Source organism: Miscanthus floridulus, chromosome 18 (assembly GCF_019320115.1).
Source record: "Miscanthus floridulus cultivar M001 chromosome 18, ASM1932011v1, whole genome shotgun sequence".
Taxonomy (NCBI): Eukaryota; Viridiplantae; Streptophyta; class Magnoliopsida; order Poales; family Poaceae; genus Miscanthus; species Miscanthus floridulus.
The window spans coordinates 128,357,104-128,372,507 of NC_089597.1; the positions used below are offsets into that span (position 1 = coordinate 128,357,104).

The 15,404-nt window shown below is 44.7% G+C and overlaps 2 protein-coding genes across 3 annotated transcripts; one reads left to right on the forward strand and one right to left on the reverse strand.

The window, feature by feature from the left end:
* The first annotated feature begins 583 nt into the window (after nucleotides 1-583).
* LOC136521079 (lysophospholipid acyltransferase LPEAT2-like) lies at nucleotides 584-5,213 on the forward strand. Its single transcript, XM_066514798.1, has 13 exons — nucleotides 584-1,185; nucleotides 2,207-2,387; nucleotides 2,458-2,517; nucleotides 2,884-3,047; nucleotides 3,142-3,205; nucleotides 3,317-3,385; nucleotides 3,485-3,580; nucleotides 3,701-3,745; nucleotides 3,955-4,025; nucleotides 4,130-4,196; nucleotides 4,274-4,324; nucleotides 4,464-4,622; nucleotides 4,712-5,213. Exons 1-13 carry the CDS (start codon nucleotides 716-718, stop codon nucleotides 4,856-4,858), a joined length of 1,644 nt encoding a protein of 547 aa, XP_066370895.1. The 5' UTR covers nucleotides 584-715; the 3' UTR covers nucleotides 4,859-5,213.
* Nucleotides 5,214-5,516: 303 nt separating this feature from the next.
* LOC136521007 (uncharacterized) lies at nucleotides 5,517-12,836 on the reverse strand. 2 transcript variants are annotated; one of them, XM_066514728.1, is made up of 12 exons: nucleotides 12,446-12,836; nucleotides 12,222-12,340; nucleotides 11,940-12,046; nucleotides 11,749-11,836; nucleotides 7,861-8,881; nucleotides 7,698-7,752; nucleotides 7,546-7,627; nucleotides 7,391-7,471; nucleotides 7,197-7,301; nucleotides 7,081-7,115; nucleotides 6,509-6,665; nucleotides 5,517-5,822 (listed from the first exon to the last, which is right to left on the reverse strand). In XM_066514728.1, exons 1-12 carry the CDS (start codon nucleotides 12,645-12,647, stop codon nucleotides 5,760-5,762), a joined length of 2,115 nt encoding a protein of 704 aa, XP_066370825.1. In that variant the 5' UTR covers nucleotides 12,648-12,836; the 3' UTR covers nucleotides 5,517-5,759. The 2 variants fall into 2 exon arrangements, with proteins under 2 accessions (XP_066370825.1, XP_066370826.1); XM_066514729.1 differs by lacking the exon at nucleotides 12,222-12,340 and having other exon boundaries at nucleotides 12,446-12,611.
* Nucleotides 12,837-15,404: the final 2,568 nt, after the last annotated feature.

Sequence of the window (15,404 nt, forward strand, 5' to 3'; positions counted from 1 at the left end):
AACAATCGTATACGATCATAGATTATTACTGCTAGCTGGTTTGGTGTGAAAGAAAAATATCGTTCTAGCTAAAAATTTATGATCGTTTACGACCCGACGAACAGGCCTTACGTGAGCTCACGCCATTTCCGGTCGATGACTGCAGGTGAGGCAGACGCCAAGAGCAGCGGCACACCTACGGCGCCGTCGAGGAAGCTCTGGCTGTTCGGCGTCAACCTCGATTGCGGCCCGGAGCCGGAGCCAGAGACGTCGACGGCAATGTACGGTTACATGCACCAGAGTCCCTACGCAGCAGTGTCCGCCGTTCCCAGTTACTGGTAAGTAGTATTACAAACGGCGGCGGCGGCTTGCGGATGTGTGATTTAGGTAAGTAGTATTACAAACGGTGGCGGTGGATCTATGATTTATCTTTTTATAAAAAACATTATAATCTATGACATATGAAGGCTGAAGATAGAAAAAATAGAGACCGTTGAATCTTAATTTTATAATAAAAAATTTATGTATTAAAACTGTATAAAGCACATGATTGCTTAGCTGACTGAGACGAAACGATGACCACAAACAAAACAGCGTCCCCCTTTTTGCCGCCTATCGCTTTTGCCTCCGCTCTGCTTTGATAAAAGCCATAACTCCCGGCCGTCCATTGCTCGCCTCCCCTCCCTCTTCCCCTCCTCCCCGCCGCCGTCTCCGGCGACCGCCAGCCTCATCGTCCATGGCTTCTACAAGCCCTAGCCCCGCCTCCCTCTCCACGCCCCTGCTCTCCGACTCCATCGCGCCCGCCCACGCCCACGCCGTCGCCGCCAACGGGCACGCCACCAACCACCGACACCACCACGACGGCGACAGCGACGGCGGGGACCCGTTCGCGTTCCTCTCGGAGGACCGGCCGCCGCGGGACCGGGGGCCGTCCCCGGCCGACCCGTTCCGCAACGGCACGCCGGCGTGGGGCGGCGGCGTGTACGCGTGGGCGAGGACGCTGCTGCTCCTACCGGTCGCGGCGGTGCGGCTGGCGCTGTTCGGGCTCGCCATCGCGATCGGGTACGCGGCCACGTGGGTGGCTCTCCGCGGGTGGGCGGACACGCGCGGGAGGCCGCGGGAGGGTGGCGGGCCTATGCCGGCGTGGCGCCGCCGGCTCATGTGGATCACGCGGATCTCCGCCCGCTGCATCCTCTTCTCATTCGGGTGAGTTGCTCATTTGCTGGATCACTAAACGCGGTTACATGCTTGGATTGGGTCTGGATCGTAAACTCGGTCTCGTTTTGATTTGATCTAATCTGGCACCTAATAATCGCTTTAATTTCCGGCAACCTGTCCTTTTTTTAAAAAAAAATAATAGATGATTAGATTTGTGTGGCAAGATGGGGCTTTCTAATCCTGTGTGTGTCCATGACGCGATTGTGCGATGCGGGTTGGTTTGCTGGATTTGGAGGGCTGCGGATTCGCAACACGTGCGGTTTTGTTGGGAGCCCCTCAATGATGTGGTTGGTGGGACGATGCTGTAGCGGAAGCTGAATGTCCGTGCCGCAGATGTGTTTATGGCGTGTTGAAGCTGACCTGCATGAATTGCAGCTTTGAAGAGACCAATAGGAAACGAACGGGCTAGAAACCGCCGTTGGACCATTCGTACATGCGTTCAGCTAGCTTACAACGTCTGGAACTGAAGAGCGAAAACGTGTGCACAGTTTAAACTGAGATGCCATGTGCATGTGCATGCTGAAATGAACTGTGGGGTACTGGGGTGTGTACCATGTCACAAATGGGGATTTCTCCTGTGGTCCTTCCATAGTTCCATCCATTGCAATGATTTCAATAGCCCCGAATGGTGAGCAATTTCTCTATCCTGAAAATCAATAGCCCCAAATGGTGGGCAGTTTCTCTACACTGAAAATATAGCAAAGGAAAAAACAGACGTGCCTATGGCGTTGTTTGTGTGTTAGGCTTTCAGAATCGCACAGCAATAACAAGCATTTGATTCAAAACTTTAGAGTATAGACAATGAGTGTCATCTTCTTTTGCTACATGTATTTACTTTCAAAACTTAGTTTTCTTCTGGCCATGGAATTTCTTTGTGCGCCGCTTTTGCGCTTGTTTACGCTGAGTTGATCTGAGTATTTGGATGCTTATGCTTTCTCAGTCTCTCTCTTCTTGTGATGCTAGTGTACACTGTCTGATTTTAGTCGGGCACTCACTTTCTTCTTATCAGGTACCACTGGATCAGAAAGAGAGGAAGGCCCGCTCCTAGGGAACTCGCACCTATTGTTGTTTCCAATCATATCTCGTATATAGAACCCATATTCTTCTTCTATGAATTGTTCCCAACCATTGTTTCGTCCGAGTCTCATGATGCCCTACCATTTGTTGGAACAATTATTCGAGCGATGCAGGTGTGTATGTTTCCATTTTCCTATAATAGCGTCTAAATTTCCAAGTTTCTTCTAAGACAGCCTTTTCCAGGTTATATATGTTGATAGATTCTCACCAGCTTCTCGGAAGGCTGCTGTAAATGAAATAAAGGTAAGAACGGCTCCTCTCATACCCATAGCTTCTCATCTTTTTATTAATTAGATGTTGCGATGACTTGGTTGGCTTTAAAAGCATTGTATTGTATTTTGTCACATGTTAGCACCCCATTGCTTTATGTAACCTGTAAGTTATTGAATTTGGTTGCTCTACATTGACTTAATATATGGAAAAAGTAACAAGCAGAAAAGGACAACTACAAGCTACTCCTTGCAGTTGCCTGCTTTACAGATCTTTTAATTTTATTTGCAGCAGACCGTTGATTCTAAAATCAACACCAACCAAATTATCCTAGAATAACATGTTTTGCCTTTTAGTTATTTCTTCATATGGTACATACTCTCTAGGATGTCCTTTCAGAGAAAGGCAGCTTGCAATAGCTTCTCGTGGGTCCTATTATTCCCTGAAGGCACCACAACAAATGGGAGATTCCTGATTTCGTTCCAACATGGCGCATTCATACCTGGCTACCCTGTTCAACCTGTTGTTGTACGTTATCCACATGTTCACTTTGATCAATCATGGTGAGCTTTCTCTATGGATATTCTTTTCGATGTACATTCATCTTTGTACCTCAGCATTTTTTAAATTTTATCTATACAATGTTTTGTGTTTCAGGGGGAATATATCGTTATTAAAGCTCATGTTCAAGATGTTCACCCAGTTTCATAATTTCATGGAGGTATGCATGGCCTGCTGAATTTGGCCTAACAAATGTCTGAACTATTATGTCTTTTTTGCACTTGTGTCTTGCAAAATTGGCTCATCTCATTGATCATCTAATAATATACAGGTAGAGTACCTTCCTGTTGTCTACCCTCCTGAGATCAAGCAAGAGAATGCCCTTCATTTTGCGGAGGATGTAAGTATGTTCAACTCAAATAAATTTCTCATCTAACATCCTGTGCTTTTCACTAGGGGTGTGATAATATGTTCTCCCTACAACTTTTTATTCTTGCAGACCAGCTATGCTATGGCTCGCGCCCTCAATGTCATGCCGACTTCCTATTCATATGGTGATTCTATGATTATGGCACGAGCAGTAGAAGCTGGAAAGGTAAAAAGGGTAGCTATGCATAACTATGAATTCCCGAACAATTGCTCTGACCCTTTTTTGCTAGAACATCTGCCATCCCTCTAAAAGGAAATATGCCTCTAATAAGCTTTCTATTTGCAGGTGAACTGCTCAAATTACATGGTAGAAATGGCTTGGGTTAAAGATGTAAGTTTTTCCTGAACTACATTGTTTACATGTGTTTGCAGTATGCAGATGCTGCTGTTGTCAAAATCCATCAGGCAATAAAAAGTAGATTATGCTGAATTATTCCTACAAGAATCGCTAGTTATGCATTAGTGTACTTGTATGTAGTGTGCCAATTCCTTTATCACAACCAACCGTTGAATGAAGCATTGTATTGTTATTCCTTTCAGATTTATGGTGTAAGTACAGCAGAAGCAATGGAACTATTGGAACATTTCCTGGCTATGAATCCAGATAACGAGTAAGACTCATTCTTAATGGAGAACTTCCATCAAGCTTTACTTAGTCTATGTTATTCTATTGTTTCATGGTTACTTGATAAATAACGCCATTTAAACATTGCAGTGGACGTGTGAAAGCACAAGATTTTTGGGCCCATTTTGGTCTGGATTGCAGTCCTCTGTGCAAGAAGGTACTAATGCAGTATCTACAAATGCTATTAGCTTAACTGGATTCCCCTCTTTGCTGAACTTCTAACTCTTTTTCCAGATATTTCACTACTTTGATCTAGGCATTAAGGAATCGATTACGTTCCGTCAGGTATGGACCTTAATTCAATTGAATTTTACATCCTGCCTTGGCGCTTCGCAGTTTTTACATACGACACCAAGGATACTGTAATGCATTGGTACTTTATATTTCATTAGTGCTAAGGTTTCTAGGTGTACCATGTCTGCAGTTCTTGGTTGGTTGCGTGCACCTGAGGAAGCAGCCATTGTTCCAGGGTGCCTGCGAGACCGCCTTTGAGAAGTGCCGGGATCCTGAAACATCTGAGATCTCCAGGGCACAGCTAGCTGATGTCCTGCGTTTAAGCATGCTGCTGCCGTCTGATGATAAGGTAAAATCCCCATTGCCCCTCTGCTATAATACGTAATGCTGTTTCACCACCATGATGTCATACTCATCTGACCATGTAACCTTTGACAGATGCTGGAGCTGTTCAAGACGTTCGACATAGATGGCGACGAAAAGATCAGCAAGGACGACTTCATGACATGTCTTGGGAAGTTCCCGTTCCTGATTGCGTTCTTTGCAGCCCCGATCAATGGGGAAGTGTACATCGAGATAGTCTGAACGCCTGAGGCAAGGCGATGCCGTGTAAGAATAAAGGCTGGAGCTGCCAGTGCCAGGCGCAAGCTGGGGATCCCTCCGTTTATGCAATGGGATACCCACCGGGGCTCCTCCACTTTGAAACAAAACCACCCTTAGTGTTGGGTTGCATCAAGTGGCTGACCAGTATAGTGCGTCGATTTTGATTAGTTGCTTCGTTCAAATTATTGTACTGTCATTACGGAAATCTGTTGTGAGATACGCGCTGGACTAGTAGGTTGTCGATGGAACTGAGAATGCACATAGAAAGCATCTGTAATCTGAACTGTAAGAAAACATTTTTGGACAAACAAGACTCTGTAACCTTAAGCTGTCTTCATTCTTGTTAGCTGTAGCACTTTGAACGTTGTTTCGCAACTTTTGATCCCTCCATTTCAAAACAAAGTTATTTTGTCTGTTTGACTTTTCTAAATGCAAACTGTGTATTTAAGACGTAACATATGTCTAGATACATAACTTTTTAGAAAAGCCAAAACGACTTAAAACAGTTTAATCTCGTTATGTTCCAAGACGAGCCTCTCACTTGCAGCTCAGAACGGATGAAAATGGATGTACATACTTGCATTGCGATTAATGAACGAACAGAATCAATCGATTGCACAGGGAGACGAATAAAATCACATTGCACGGCTATTAATGAAATCACATTGCATGGGGCCATCACTTTGACAGCATCTGTTTCTACGCTTTATTCGCTGAGGTTATTTACATGCATCAGAGACAACAAAGTAAAATCAAAGCTCAAATGGGGGATGGCTCAAGGTGACTAAACGCAGACACTGCCTCCGCAAAAGAAACCATTTCTTTACAGTATAATGCGTCTCTTATCTCTCTTTTTTCTACTACTTTTCTGTTGAAGGTATTTTTACATCACGATGCACCTCTCTTTCTTCGATTCACTTCTCGACGGAGGTGGGACGTTGGACCTCTGCAAGGATGAGCACAATGTTCAGACCCATCAGTCATCAGCAACAGAAGTAGTAAGCAGTCATCAGGAAACATGACGTGAACAGTACAAGAATAGGACCAAGAGAGCCCATGCGATGCTCACAACCAGGTTCAAAACATGATCAAGAACTGAGCACAAGAGAGCCCATGCGATGCTCACAACCAAGTTCAAAACATGATCAAGAACTGAGCACAAGAGAGCCCATGCGATACAACCAAGTTCAAAACATGATCAAGAACTGAACACATGTTTGGTAAACTGGCACCTTCAATTTAAAGAGATGCTTCGAACAAAACACATCTTTTTGTCTATTATAGCAAACTAAAGTGACCATGCATTCAACCTCTTTGTATGCTCTCTCTCACAAAACCATCACTTCTACCTGTTTAGGGGCATGAAGTAACCATTCATTGTTGGTATTAAGTGTACTGAGGGAAAACAGGTGACTTTCGCAAGTGAATCTTTAAAGACTAACGTACTGGTTTGAATACAGTAGCTATTTAAGGATTCAAAACCAGGCAAACATGGTTATTTCAAGACAATAGATTGCAGTCATATTTGAATCCAAACTATAAGGATCATCCCAAACAGCAAGTTGATAAATGTTATGTGGTAATGTGAAATGAGGTTTTGATGGCGGTACAAGTAATACAAAGAAAACGTACCCTTGGACCAACAACAAGTCCTGGTCGGCCAGATTGAGTCGGTTGGTGCTGCGTCTGAGGTGGTTGTTGCTGCTGCTGTGGTGGTGGAGCTTGAAACCTTTGTGGTTGCCGCTCAAACTCTTGCTGTTGAAGTGCTATAGCTAGCTCCAGATCAGAGCTGCAAGCATAGGAGGACCAATGTGGTAGCGTTAGAATTTAGGTAACACATGCAAAGTGACTCAGGAGTGCACATCTATGATGATTCAGCACGTTGAGCACATTCAAAATCACAGTAAGCCATATATTGGTCATTCAAGTACATGCTAAGTCGACAGTCCAATACACAATGACAACAAAACCATCAAACAGTCGAAGTTCAAGAAAGTTATGGCGCTTGGTTAACAGCAACAATCAACAGATCAGAAAAGAAGCTATAGCTTCAACTAGCATATCATTTATAGCCCTACTGACGGACATTTTCTGCACAGTACCATTCATACAAGATTCACATGGTTGAAGAAATCCAAACTAGAAATGTTGTACACACACACAACAATAAAGCACATTGAGAAAAACAGGTAGGAAGAACGTACTTTCCAGAAGTGTTGTCAAATTGAGCAAGATAATCCTGTGAACAAAGATAAATTTGAATTAGTTAACATTAATGTACCTAATAAAAACCACAGCAGTTTATTGATGTTATACATACAGCAGTACTCGTCATAGCTTGCTGTTCATTCCATGAATCATTTCTTGGAGTTTCAGCCTTAAATGGTGTGAAGTTGCTGGTAAGAAAAACCCCATCTCCATTCACCTAATGATTGTCAGTTGAGAATGAAAAAGATCAGTAAAGATTTTGATCTCAAGCGAGAATTAAAATAATCACAGAAGGAGTTAACATACCTCATCCAACCTTTGCCATACCAAATCAGTTTGGCTTATAAAACCTTGATCAGTTGCTAGGAGATATAGACTTCCGTTGTACTGCAGAATAAATATAGATAAGAAATAAAGACAGCTCCAGTTCAAGTACTCAAATACTGACAAAACTAGTATACCTTGAACATAGTGTTGAAGTGGTTATTACGGAAGAAGACACAAAGCTCACTTTCGTTAAGTCCCTCTTGTAAACAGAAGAGACTGCGACAATGTGATAAATGAGAATACAATTGAGAACATGTATTTAAACCATAGATTATTAGAAATATACCCATAGACAGTCAGCTGGTTAGCAGTGGTCTGCAGAAAATTATCAATCAGCTCCCCTGAAAATAAATCAATTTAAGTGTGAAGCCAAATATAGTAATTCTTGCATTATACAAAGAGATTCACGCATGCACAAAAGTCAATAACAAAAGAAAAAAAAATCTCACATTGATGTTCTGTGGCCTTGTCATCCACGGAAGGGCTGCTTTCCCCAGTCTTGTCAGCCTGCTCAGCAAGAACCACCTCCCCCTCATACACTGGCTCTTGATTTTCATACACCATATTTGTGGTGCCAAGTACGTGCTCTTCACCTTGGTATATTGGTTCACATTCCTGAATGCTTGAAGGTCGAGGCTCAGATTTATCTAAAGAATCACTTTTCACATCCAGTTCTGTTGTAGCATGACCTGGAACAGCTCCACAAGTTGCAACTGACGAGCCACAAGCAGCCTCAGTATCATTAGACTGGCCATGAATTTGTACATCAAACTGTTCTCTGCAGGTTTCTTTATCACCTTCAACAAGAGTAGGAACAGCAGGTTGGTGATCACTGGTAGCAAAGGATTCATGAGACGGACAAGAGGGAGTAGATTCTGAAGATTGAACGGGTATATCAAGGTCCCCTAGTAACATATTCTTTATTTCACTGTCCTCTGGTTCTTTAGATGTCAAAGTTTCTTGGGATTCTTCAGGCACAACTTCACTGCCATTAACAGCACCATTTGTGAGCATGGAGCCATCATCACTCACAACATGATTGCCATGTTCCTCTTTTGCTGCCCCCACCACCTCAGGTGCTTCTGACTGAAAACTCTCACTTTGTGGTGTCTCCATGTTGGACGATGAATGACAATGTGAAGTGTCAAAAGAAACTTCTCCATCAACTGCATCCCCACTTTCAGCTTTGGATAGATTGAGGACCCTCATCAGTTCCTCTTCTTCCTCAAGGTCACCTCGCCTTTTATGTGGTTCAGTTGAGTTTGAGAGAGTAAGTTCATTAAATGATCTCCCACGAGAAACACTGGGAGACGGAATCTTTAAAGCTGCAGTTGTCGCGGCAGCAAAATCAACAGTTTCTTCCTCCACATGTCTATTTTCTTCTGTTGGTTTACCTGACTTGAATTCAGCAAGTCCGGAGGCAAGAGCATTGTAGGACTTCGATCCAATAGCAGTAGCAGTTTCAGTATCCTAAATAAAGACAATATGAATCAGCAATGGTAAGCAGGTGGCTTGCAAGTTGCAAAATGAACTGTTTTTTATCTATTATATTGGGAAAATTACAGGGTACTACCAAATTAGTAAGGACCATCCATTCTATTTAATCAAATGGCTAAGAATAAAGGAGATGACCTATTACCGGCAACAGGTCATCCATAACTATTAAATGCATCTTAGTGATTTTCTATTTGAAAGCTTAGCGTAATAGAAAGTAATGTATCTGTAACATGTACATATTCATTTTTTTCTAAAGCGAGGAACACCGCCATTTCGATCAGAAATACAAGTTTACCGACCAGAATCAGATAACGAGAGGAGCGTGACATGGGCAGGCCCATACATAGAGTAACCTACAAACAGATCCAGCGTGTATGTTCTTTTGTTCGTATCACCATTTGTCCGTGTCTACTGTTTGTAGTGAATAATTGCAGAGCTAACACAGAGAATGGATCCAACGTGTCATACAGGTGGGTTGCGAGAATGCAAGATAAATGTTGCAGGTGAGCGTTGAGGAACAAAACTTTTTTTTTGGGGTCATATGTAATATAAAATGTGGCAGAAGTGACAAGGGACAAGTCTAACTGGCAGTAGTAGACAAAATTAAATTCAACCTGTGTCGTGCTCGCAGATATTTAGTCAAGATAATGCGGTGGACCTTGCACGTTATTTTTTTTCGAACCGAGGATAATCCCATTTCCAACCAAAAAACAGAAAGCTTGCCTGTCAAATTGATGGACACGCTTCGAATTTTGACGGTTTCCTAACTGATGGACACAACCAACCAGTTGCAAATTTTGGTGGTTTCCTAATACCCATATCAGGGGACAACTTCTCTATGTAGATAAAGTCGGTCAGTAATTAACTTTCCTTTTAAGTCTTTCCTAGTGCAACCACATGAGGGCACCAGCTGCAACCGATTAATTGGAAACTACATTTTTAATTGCACTAATCCTTTCAGAAAATGGATAATCTAGGTCTGCGCACGTGAGTATCTTAAAAGAGATCATTATGTAGACTATACAATTTTAGGCAGATGCCTGATGAGTGGAGGAGAAGTATATTGGTACCGATCTACAAGAATAAAGGGGATATTCAAAGTTGTACAAATTACCGGGGAATTAAGTTGATGAGCCATACTATGAAGCTATGGGAGAGAGTTATCGAGCATCGCTTGAGAGCAATAACGCGGGTCTCTATGAACCAATTTGGTTTCATGCCCGGAAGGTCAACCATGGAAGCCATTTTCTTAATAAGACAAGTTATGGAGCGGTATAGGGAGAAGAAGAAGGACCTACACATGGTTTTTATTGACTTGGAGAAGGCTTATGATAAAATACCAAGGAATGTTATGTGGTGGGCTTTGGACAAACATAAAGTCCCAACAAAGTACGTCGGGCTCATTAAGGACATGTACAGCAATGTTGTGACTAGAGTTCGAACAAGTGATGGAGACACGGATGACTTCCCGATTAGGATAGGACTACATCAAGGGTCAGCTTTGAGCCCTTATTTGTTTGCTTTAGTGATGGATGAGGTCACAAGGGACATACAAGGGGACATCCCTTGGTGTATGCTTTTCGCGGACGATGTAGTGCTAGTTGATGAAAGCCGGACAGGAGTGAATCAGAAACTGGAGTTATGGCGGGAGACTTTGGAGTCCAAAGGTTTTAGACTTAGTAGAACTAAAACTGAGTATATGAGATGTGACTTCGGCACTACTACTCGGGAGGAGGAAGATGTTAGTTTGGAAGGTCAAGTAGTGCCTAGGAAGGATACCTTTCGATATTTAGGATCAATGCTACAGAGGGACGGGGATATTGATGAAGATGTTAGCCATAGAATCAAAGCAGGGTGGATGAAGTGGCGGCAAGCGTCTGGTGTCCTATGTGACAAAAGGGTACCACAGAAGCTAAAAGGCAAGTTTTATAGGACGGCGATTAGACCTGCTATGTTGTATGGTGCAGAATGTTGGCCTACGAAAAGACGACATATTCAACAGCTAAGTGTCGCGGAAATGCGTATGTTGCGTTGGATTTGCGGTCATACAAGAAGGGATCGAGTTCGGAACGATGATATACGTGAGAGATTAGGGGTAGCGCCAATTGAAGAAAAGCTTGTCCAACACCGGTTGAGATGGTTTGGACATGTGCAACGGAGACCTCCAGATGCACCGGTGCGTAGTGGAATCCTAAGTCAGGATAGTAACGTGAAGAGAGGCAGAGGAAGACCGAAGTTGACTTGGGTAGAGGCAATAAAAGGAGACTTGAAAGGATGGAATATACCCAAAGACTTAGCCTTAGATAGGAGTGCTTGGAAGATAGTTATTCACGTGCCTGAACCTTGATTGCTTCTGTTGGGTTTCAACTCTAGCCTACCCCAACTTGTTTGGGACTTAAAGGCTTTGTTGTTGTTGTTGTTGTTGTTGATAAATATCGAACCAGAAGTGAATCAACAAAACAGAGGCAGGTAGTCAGAGACTAGGGTATGAATCCTAGACTAACGATCGCTTTGCATAAGATAGTAAACATACCAAGTTCTGGAAAAGCGTGTGTGCCTGCGCGTGCACGTGCACACACACAAAGATCTACCAAGCCAATGGCATAACCCAGTTATGGAAACAAAGGGGCTTTCTACTAGGACTAAAAGAATCAGTTGTATCAATTAAACTACGGAAAACTAGCTCATAATTATGTCGGATGGTTTAGGCGATGGATTAGAATGATAAAGTGAGTGCAAAATTTAGGAACAAAATGACATGCACAACTCTAACTGACATCAGCAACATCACAAGATAACACAGGCCTATAGCATTTTTGCTACGTGGAAAGATAGCACACCTGAGGGTCCACTATCCATCCATGGTATAGCGGGATATCCAGAAGATCAAATATAGCACGTTCTCGGGTGAACTCAAAGTCATCAATCCTGCAACATACAGACCCCAGTAAGCATCAAAATAAACATATCATCACAGGCGCGCGTAACAAAAAAGAAAAAACTGGTCAACAAGCCAAAAACCCATACGCACTTCCTGAACATCACGTTCACGTCAATGCCTGTCGCGAGGCGCGGGAGAAGATCAATGGCATCAGCTACGTTCTGCTCCCGGTTGCGAACATACTCCTCGTTCTTGTCCTATGAATTGCAAATCGAAACCATTAACACACCGAGAACTGCCAGAACCAGCAACCCTAACTACTAGATTCCAGCCCGCAAGTTGCTGCTGCCGCATCCCAACACAACACCATTCCCGCATTGATCGACCCGAACACGAACAACCCGACCGATCTCGCGAGAGTTAGAGCCGAACCTGTACGGCGATGTTGGGGTCGATGAGGCGCTCGGCCACGAGCGAGAGCAACTTCTGCTGCGACACCTCGCCCTCGTCAGGGTTCAGGCTGATCACATTCTTCAGCAGAAGCACGTTACCTGCACAAACGCGCACCGGTGGCATGAACATCGCGGGCAGCCACTAGGCACGCGGCGAACTCGCGAGGGTTCGGAGTCGAACGGGAGGGTGGGGAGGGAGCTCACAGATGGCGAGGAGGGGGCAGGGCCCATTATCGTTCTGGTAGACGATGGGCGTGCGTCGCCCGAGGAAGTCGACGGCCCTCGTCCGGTGCATCACCTCGGGCGGCTCGGCGGGCTGGGGCAGGGGCAGGGGCTGGGGATCCGCCTCCGCCGCGCCCGGCGGGGCCACCTGCGAGGGGAGGTGGGGCGAGGGGTCGGACGACATGGGGCGGATCTCCCACGCGTTCGCTCGACGCGGGAGGGAGGGAAGTCGCCAGAACCCTAACCCTAGGGCGACGCCGCGGGGGTCGCCGCCGCAGGAGGAGGCGCGCGCGCGCGTGCGGTGTCGCCTAGTGGATTGGAGAAGGCGAGGACGGCGGAGAGGGGGAGGGAGGGGAATAGAGTAGGCAGTGGGTGGGGGTCGGCTGGGAGAAGGTGGGCGGAGGGAGGGTGTATTTAGCAAAAGAGTAACCGCCTGTGATTTTGCAGATTAATCCTTCATTAGTGAGTTTTATTTGGCTTTGGTGCCTTAGCTTTGAGATTATTCGGGCTTGGGAGGTTTAGCTGAGCAGGGCCCTATAGCTGAGGCTTGGTTTCTGGGATTTTTGCGGTTAGGGGGCTGCAGTTTCGATTATTAGCCGTGATGTGTAATATTGGAGGAGGTGGTGGTACTCTTGTAGGGAGCATTGCTACCGACACAATGGTCCCGATCGCTTCTCTTATAATATGTTTTTTTAGCTTGTTTTTTTTAGTTAAAATAGTATTTTTCTCTCACAACAAATCAGCGGAAAACAGTATTTTGGCTTGTTTTTTCAGCGAAGCGAACGGGGCCAAAGTCTACAACAACGCGGCTACAGTGACTTGCAACTAAACAAACTTAACTAATGCAAGTAGTTTTTCTTTTTTTTAGAGTACAAGTACTTTGTATCTTTATCGAATATGTCCATTCGTTTTTAAGGCAAAATGGTACGGACCGATTATTCATATTTTTCTACTACTATAAAAACAACTTCTACACAGGACTCCATGGCTAGTGAGTAGTGGCTTAGTGAAAGACGGTGAGATGCATAGATCAACCTGTGGTGATACGCAAGCGTGAGAGTGATAGGAGTGTCTTAAATGGGTCAAGTGAAGATAAGCGAACTAGTAATAAAGGAGTAACGACAAACGATGGTTCCGACAAAGAGGAATGTCATAAAATACAGGAGGCGGACGAGACGAGGGTGTTTTTGTTCTCAATCATATGAACTATTGTGTTTCCCTAGGTTTATTTGCTTACAACATTCCTTATCCACAACGAGAACATAGCGAAAACATCCTCCGTTTCGTCGTTAATGTGGTGCAATTAATAAATCTAAGAGGCATGGAAAGTTCATGTGACTCCCGAACCGTTGCACCGGGGAGCCTTTTGGCGCCTACTGGTAGGAAAATGAAGAGCAATACACTCGGGAGCCTTTTACGCTACGGTTTGATAACCGAAACGAAGAAAAACCAACACGCAATGACAAGGTGGCACGAGAGTAAACCTTGTTTTTTTATCAAATCCTTTGTTAGTTTAAGGTAAGTTCACATAACTTTGGTTAGTATAGCAGCCCCAACTATGACATAAAAACACAAAACACATGGGTACCATTTCGACAGAGAGCATGCATCATCAAAAGGATTTAGCCGTCGCGCCCGGTGGCAAATGGAAGAAGATCTTTGACAAGGAGTCACTGCAGCTCGCAAGCGACCTTAGCTTGCGCATTAGAGTCTTCCAGTGGCGGAGCGTGAAGCTTAATTAGCAGAGTGGTGCCTAACTAGGAGGAAAAAAATGTTATAAGTAGACGCCAAAAGAAGAGAATTTTAGCACTTGAAACATCGATACACCTAGTATTCCAAGATATGTGTCTGATCACTTCTACCTTATGTAGGCTAATATCTAGACATAAGTATATCTAGATGCATAATAAAAAAATATATACTTAGAAAAAAAAATAGAACAACTTATATAATTTTAGAAAATAGGGAGTCGCCTTTTTGTTTGTGCGATGATGATTAGAGAACGATACATAGATACAATGAGTGTTTAGGAAAATTGTTTTTGTAGAGGGCGAGGGTGGGTGTGGGCACTGCCCGTGTTGACTTGTGAACATAGCTCCCCAACGAAAGACCCCAAGTAGTGGAGCATAAACCCCAGGTGACAACGAACACACGAGCCTAGCTAGTGAAAGATGCAAACGGCAGCACGCACGTGTGTATAGCGACTAGACCGTCTCGAAAAGGAGATGAGACACGACTGCGAGGACTTGCCGTCTGGGAGCACGCTTGCTGGACTTCTCCACATCGATCGGACGGTTGGGTACGCACGTCACGTCGTCGTTTCCTTGTTTGGATGCACGCATGACGCATCCCTCGCTGGCCCGACTCGAGTCTTTCTTAACGCTGAAGGAAGGAGAGAGGACGCGCTTTGCATCGGGGCGGCCAGCTTGGCGAAGTCGTCGTCGTCAAGTCCAAACGACTCGCTCCTCAGACGTATGTTTCCTCTTGGAGCATCCAAAGCTAGTAAGAGAAAATACCAAATCCTTCAGGGGCGTCCAAGTAAAAATGCATGCAGCAGTCGCTATCCATCCCCGCCGTCGGACGGCCGCGTCCCGCCCGATCCAGCCGTTGCAACGTTAAGGAGCGCGCAGTGGTTGATCGTGGACCAGATCGGAGCGCGCGGCGCTGGTCTGCTGGCGCGAGGATTATGCTTGCTGATTGCTGTAGTGCCCGCGCACGTAACCACGTGACCCGCCGACAGAATGGTGCCTTCCTGCAGCAGGAATGGTACCTACCATGCCGAACACACGGGTAAAGAAACGGTTTTTGATCCAGTTCGAAATTTGGTTTTAGTCCCGGTATTTTTCGCGTCTGGGACTAAACCTTTAGTTCTGGTTGGTAGCTTCAATCGGGACTAAAGGTCCCTGCCCAACGCCTACCGAGGTATGTCAGAGGCACGTTA